This window comes from Chrysochloris asiatica, unplaced genomic scaffold (assembly GCF_000296735.1).
Source record: "Chrysochloris asiatica unplaced genomic scaffold, ChrAsi1.0 scaffold00090, whole genome shotgun sequence".
Classification (NCBI taxonomy): Eukaryota; Metazoa; Chordata; class Mammalia; order Afrosoricida; family Chrysochloridae; genus Chrysochloris; species Chrysochloris asiatica.
The window spans coordinates 12,082,891-12,089,864 of record NW_006408608.1 but is presented as its reverse complement, the minus strand read 5'-3'; the positions used below and the strand labels follow the sequence as shown (position 1 = coordinate 12,089,864).

At 42.7% G+C, this 6,974-nt stretch overlaps 1 protein-coding gene across 1 annotated transcript in view; it reads left to right on the top strand.

The window, feature by feature from the left end:
- LOC102838733 (ubiquitin conjugation factor E4 B-like) overlaps positions 1–6,974 on the top strand; it is a 186,984-nt gene that overhangs the window by 86,372 nt on the left and 93,638 nt on the right. Inside the window, exon 2 of the mRNA XM_006866400.1 lies at positions 2,078–2,264. Within this exon, the coding sequence (XP_006866462.1) occupies positions 2,078–2,264 (187 nt within the window). The remainder of the gene's footprint in view (positions 1–2,077; positions 2,265–6,974) is intronic.

The window sequence follows — 6,974 nt, the reverse complement described above, 5'->3', positions numbered from 1 at the left end:
ATTTTTTATGTTTTCTGATTACCTCCAGGAAGGTGTGATCAGGTTGTGGTCTTCCCTTTCACACTCCTTATTGCTTAACTCAGAATAACTTTTTTGGGGCCTCAGTTGGACTGGGCCTCGGCGGCAGCGTCAGCGACCGGGCTGCAGGAGGGTTGGGCCTCGGTCGGGCGGTTTGGAACTCTGGGGACCTGGGTATCAGCAGCTGGTCATCAGGCGGTTTGGGCCTCAGCGGGCGGGTTGGGCGGGTTGGGCCTTGGGGGGCCTGTGCCTCAGGGACCCGGCTGAGGGCGGGTTGGGTCTCAGGGGCTCTGGGCCTTGGCGACCAGGCTACGTGGTGGATTGGGCCTCAGGGGCCCTGGGCCTCTGTGACCTGGCTACGCGGCGGTTGCGGGTAGGTGATTTTGGCTTTGGTTGGACCTGGGCCTTTGTGACCAGTCTGTGGGCGGGTTGGCTGGCCAGTGTATTTTAGTCCCTCTCTTCCCACGAATCTAGAGTCCTCAGCTGCTCCCTCTCTCCTCAGTGGGTTTTTATAAGGACTGATTAAATGAATATTTATAAGTGCTGCAACATATTAAGTACTACCTGTTTGGATGTAAGTGAAAACCTCTGCCTGTAAGTAATTTAGTTAAGGAGTGAGATGAATAGCCACAATCTTCATAGTCTTGTATAAGTTCAGTGATAGATTTATTTACAACAGGGCCAAAAGAAGGAGTTCCTGAGCTCTGTGGCCAAGAATCAGGATACTCTTTCGTGAGAATGAGCTATGGAGCAGATTTTCTGCAATGTTAGAATGACAGATAAGTTCAGTCAAGGTAGCATTTGTTGTAGTTATCTTTTCTTCTTTATTATTCTTAGTGGAAAGAGTGCAACTAGACTAGTTGGATTACTTCTTTGATGCCTATTTAGAGCCAGAAGCCTTGTCCTGGCTGTTAGGTATCTTCACTCTTTGGGACAGAACAGGTGGGCAATGAGAGATTACTGACTGGCTGAATTAATGACTATGATAAAAGTGATCACTAGGGTTTTATGCTACATATTTGTACCATGTCATAACTCTGGAGTGTTATAAGGAAGAAGTAGTAGATTATATTTGTATTCCATTTAACTAAGAAAATATAATCATCTTGCTCCTGAGAGTGTTGGTAAAATTTGGGTCTTAGTAGAACTTTCATTGTTTTGGTCAATTTACCCAATTAGTAAATAGGTTTATTAACAACAAGCTGTTGTTGTTGGTAAGTGCCGTCGAGTCAGTTCCCTGTATAGGGTTTCTGAGGAATGGCTGGTGGGTTTGAATTGCCTGACCTTGTGATTATCAGTCCAGTGCTTATCCTTCAGTGTCAAACCAGGACTTTACTGCCTTTTAAAGTGTAAGAATTCCTAGTTGGCACAAATTGCTAAGCACTGGACTACTAACCAAATGGTTGGTGGTTTAACTATACCCAGAAGCACCTCAGAAGTAAGACCTGGAAATTTGCTTCCAAACCCTGTGGAGCAATTCTACTCTGCACACATGGGATGGAATCACCTTGAAAGCAACTAACAACAACATACAGTGACAATTCATGGTGAATTACAGTTCATAATATTAATTAAGGAAGCAGGATAAACAGATGGTGAAAGATTGAGATACTGGTTTTTAAAAATGAGGTAGGAGTTTAATAGAATTATCCTGAATTATTCTCTCAAATGAGTACTTTTTTCTCAAGACATATTTCATTGTTAAGCTCTTGATTAAAAGGAATCATGGAGGTGCCAGCTGTCGGTTATATGTTTGGCTGTTATAAGGAAAGTTGGTGGTTCAAACCCAGCCAGTGACTTGGAGGGAGAAAGCTTGGCAATCTGTTCCCGTAAAAATGACAGCCTAGCTAACCGTTTGAGGTAGTTCTGCTCTGTCACATGGTTTGGCTGTGAGTCAGAAGTGACTCGATGGCATCCAAGAACAACAGAGCTCTTGATTTACTTAACTCTTTTTTTGGATCCGTTTGGTTATTGGTAATTTTAAGGGTGTTCTTTTTAGGCAGAATTACATTTCTACTGTATAGTTACAGAATGCCTGTTTTTTCTTTCCGTGTTGTAGATTCGGCGGCGGCGCCTTGCACGACTTGCTGGTGGACAGACTTCCCAGCCGACCACCCCTCTTACCTCTCCCCAGAGGGAGAACCCTCCAGGACCTCCTATAGCAGCGTCAGCCCCGGGCCCCTCCCAGAGTCTTGGTCTCAATGTCCATAACATGACCCCAGCTACCTCCCCAATAGGTGCATCAGGTAAGTTGAGCTTCAGAGCTGAGATGGTCTGTACTTCTCATCTTAGCTCATGCAAGCAGTAGTTTGTTTAAAAGTTGAATTCATTGCATTGTGTTTTGTTAATATCTGTTTGTTTTGATAATGGTTGCTTGAAATGAATTGTTTTCCTCTACATGATGTTTAGCTCTTGTTGTTGTTGTTGGTCTGCTTATTTTTTTAGTTTGGTTGACCCTTTTAAAATAAAAGAATCTGAAAGTATACGGTTAAAACGATAACCGAAATGACAAGTGTTTATTTGTGGACTTCTTTGTTTTCACTCTACATTGCTGAAAAACTTTTTTCTAAATTTTCAGAGTCTAAAACTTCACCTGATGTGATGTTTATAATTATGGTATTGACAGCTATTTAATTCTGGTTAGGATTTGTTTCTTTCTAATAAATGAGCTCATGGTTGATATTCATGACTACCTTTGTTGGGAAATTGTGATATTGACTTATATTGTATTTTTGGAATAGTTTTCCTCGTTCTAAATGAACATTTCTATGAAACATAACAGTAATTACTAAAGACTCAAGTTATGAAAAAGTCAGATGCTAAGAGACCTATATTCATTATTGTGTCACTTACTAATTTGATACATGATTGTTGGTTCTGCACGTTTTTAATGTACTCTGTTTTAGTAAGTCTTCCAAATAGTCTCTCTTAATTTACACTGTAACATCACTTAGCATATTGGCACTGTAGGATAAGCACTGAACTGTGACCCTCAAGGTCATCAGTTCAAGTCCACTAATCGCTCCATGGGAGAAAGATTAGGTTTTCTGTTCCTGAAAAGATGTACAGCCTCAGAAACCCATATAGGAAACCCTATGAGTTGGAACCGACTCAACAGCACTTAACACCAATGGCCTCACTTAGTAAAAGCTGTCTCTTTTGTGCATCTTCTTTGTGATCCTGTGGTGGGCTTCTGGTGGGGATGAAAGATTCAGAATTCCAGCTGTGACTGTTTTCATCTCTTCCTTGGAAACAAAAGTGATACCTATTCAGTAAAAATCAGGCCATATCTAGCTTGCCGGAATCTCTCCGGGGGCGTGCATCAGGAAAGGTCAGTCAGGAGACCCAGAATTCTGCAAACTACTGACAAGATCTTCAACACTCAGAGCCCCTAGACCATTGCCTCTTGGGACCATTAGGAACCATCTCACTGTGCCATTTACCCCTGCTTAGGCCAGGGTCACTATGGGACAGAACCAACTCGATCGCATTTACCAACAACAAGAAGCGAGGTAGCAAGTCTCCCTTATCCCCCATGATTCATTCTGTATAACTTCCTGACCCCACTTCTCCCCCTCCCCAAATTCTGAAATCCTCATGGTCAGCCAGCAACAAGATTTTACTTTTATGCCTCCTTCCTCGGTGCTCTCTCTCCAGGCTCTTCCCGTAGTTGTCTTCTAACACTGTACCTGGGGCTGGGTCACCATCCTCCTTAGCTCCTTAGTTCCTCTTCCAGACCTCTCTCCCTCCTCCATAAAGACATCTAGCTTTGAATCTTGAGTCATCAACTATATTCCCCAGCCCCCTTCCGTGTTGCAGCTATCCAATGAACCCCTCACTCTGCCTCTTTTTGTTTCCTGACTCTCCCCAACATCATTTCTGCCTTAATTCTTGATGATTTCAATATCTACATAGATCAGCCTCCCGGACACTGACCTCTTAGTTTCTTGATTCCTTTTCTTCAATGCTTTCTTTTCTTCTGTCTGACTTCAGTTACTCACTCACGTGGTCATACCCTAGACCATGTTTTCATCATAATTACTTTCCAAACGCTACCTTGGGCTTCTCAGCTCACTTCCTCTAGTGCACGAATCCAGTAATCCTTCAGGCCCTCCAGGAGCTATTATCCATTGATTCCATCACCTTTTCACTGTCCTCATTGCACCCCAGACCCATGTCTTCACTTCCCGCCTTGCTTTGCTTATTAAATACTATAATCAGTCACTCGTCTCACCCCTGTGTCACTTGACCTTGCTTGGTAAAACCATGATCCTGGTTAAATTTCATTCCCCACGTAGTCTGTCTGCACCTGAGCAGTTGAACAGGATGGAGGAAAACTCAGAACCATGTTACCCCTTTCATTTCAAATTCATCCTCACAAACTCAAGTGGATCCCAATACTGACCGGCAATGATATTGTGCTTCTCTGTTCCCGCTCCCACTCTGCCAGACAGTATAATATGTTTCTGTCTCTTCTCAAATCTACAGCACCTTTTTCCTCATGCACACTCCCAGCTCCTGGCCTGTCTTCCTGTTTCATTGAGAAAGAGAATCACAAAGAAGAAAACATCCAGAGCTTGTCATCACTTCCGGCTACCTACCTACATGTGCACTCAGTTCGTCATGCATGAACTGTTCCTGCTACCTGTATAGCCATCCCATAGATGCCATCTCCTCTCCCCTCCTAGGAGGCGTGGATTCTGCAATCCCCTGTTCTCTCTCTCTGTCAGGTTTTCCCTCGGAACTGGATATTTTACAGTATGTTCACATGCTGTTACTTCTCCCATCCTGAGGGAAAACAAAGGAATTCTCTTGACCTCATTTCCCCTGCCAGCTCCAGCCTACATCTCTGTATCCCTTTTGTAACAGAACTTGTGGGATGAATTGTCTCTCCCCTTAGTCGCTTTCTACCTTCTTGTCCTCTGTTGAATCCACGTTTTGGCAAGGCCTCCCGTGGCATCCTCCAAGTTACTGACTAATCGGACTTCTCAGCCCATTTGATATGGCTTTTACTCTCTTCTCCTGACACACTTTTCTCTTTTTACTTCCAGAACACCACACTCTCCTGGCTTTCAGCCTTTCTCTACCTGTTTCTATTAATTCTCTGAATGGCTCCTTTTCATTTCCCTGACTTCTAAACGTTACAGTGCTAATGCTCATATTTTAACCTATTGTTCGTTCCAACTTTTATTCTCTTATAGATCTTAATTGGTTTCCTGGCTTTAATTGCTAGCTCTCATTTGATGATTCCTACTTTTATGTCTCCAGCTCAGCTCTGTTCCTGGACTTTAGGCTGACACATCCAATGATGTACTTGACATCTGCACTTGAATGTCTCATAAGCATGTCACAATGAACATGTCCAAACTCGAATGTCTGATATTGCCCCACACCTTTCTCCCAGAACCTCATGGCAGTAACTGCTAGTGCAGGATTTAAGTTGCTTCCGCCTAAAACATGATCTTATTTCTTTATGTCGTACTCGAGATCAAGGGCTGACAAGTGAAGTGCTTTCAGGCTTTGCAGGCCATACAGTCTCTGTCACTGCTATTCCTGTTTGTCACTGTAACACAAAAGCAGCCATAGACAATAGGTAAATGAAGGAGCCCCACTGTGATCCACTAAAACTTTGACCTGCAGACTGTAGTTTGCTGAGCCTTATTCTAGATCCATCAACAGAATATGAACCTATTCTGGTCTCTTCTCATCCCCGCCATGGCTGCCACGCACGTCCAGGCACCTCTGTCGCTGACTGGGATTATTGGAGTGACCTCCTTTCTGGCCTCCCTGTGCCTGCCCTTGCTTCACTTCATTCTGTTCTCAGTATAGAGCCAGAGGGGGGGGGTGCCCACTAAGAATATGTACAGGTAAAATACTGTATTACAGCAATGTTGTTTTTTACAGTCGTCTCGTTATTACTGCACTACATACTAATAGTTTAAGCCACTCTCTAAATGGCTAGTTCTTGGTAATGCATGTCTGTACTTCAAAGTTCTCTGATTCTGTCTCTTGCATAATCACTGTTAAAATTATAGTCACACCCAAACCCAAATCAAACCCACTACCTTCTAGTCAATTCCCACTCCTAGCGACCCAATAGAGGGTTTCTGAGACTATTCATCTTTGTGAGAGCAGTTAGCCTCATCTTTCTTCCAGGGAGTGGCTGGTGAGTTTGAACTGCTGACTTTGTGGTAAGGCCCAATGCCTAACCTCAGTGCCACCAGGGCTCATTTATAATCACAAACAGATATTATTGACCAAACTCCTGGACATTTTAATGAACTTTTTAATGAATTAATTAGATAAGCAGTTTAAATTAAAAAAAAAAAAAGAACAAAATAATCAAATACCTTCATAAGACAGTTCAGATCAATTGTTTTTTCAGGCTTCTCCATTGGCTACCCACTCCACTTGGAATGGAAGCCAAGTCCTCACTGTGACCATGGGCTCTGTGTGACCTGGCCCTAGTATGACTCTGCTCTCCTCTCCCATTGCTCTCCTACTCACTCACTCTGGAATATTCCAGGCATCATTCTTATTTGGAGCTATTACACTTACTGTATCTTTTCCCAGAATGCTCGTGCCCTAGAAATCTGCATGGATATTTTGCTCAACTCTTTAGGTTTTTATTCAGATGTCACTTTTGGCAGCTCTAACACTCCAAAGTGTTGATACTTTGCCTTCACAGTTCTTATTACTAGCTGACTTAACATATATATTACTTGTATATAGTTTTGGCCACTTCTCCTCCTAGATTGTAGACTCTACCATGGGTGTAGAGACTTATCACTGCTGTATTCCTAGTGCCCTCAACAGTGTCTGTCACGTGGTAAGCACTGAAGAAATACCCAATAAATGAATGGGTCACATGATAAAATTACCACAATAACAGAAACCAGAACAAAAAAGAAGTGGAAAATTTCTTTTAATTTTTTTTTTTTTTAATTTAAGGTTTT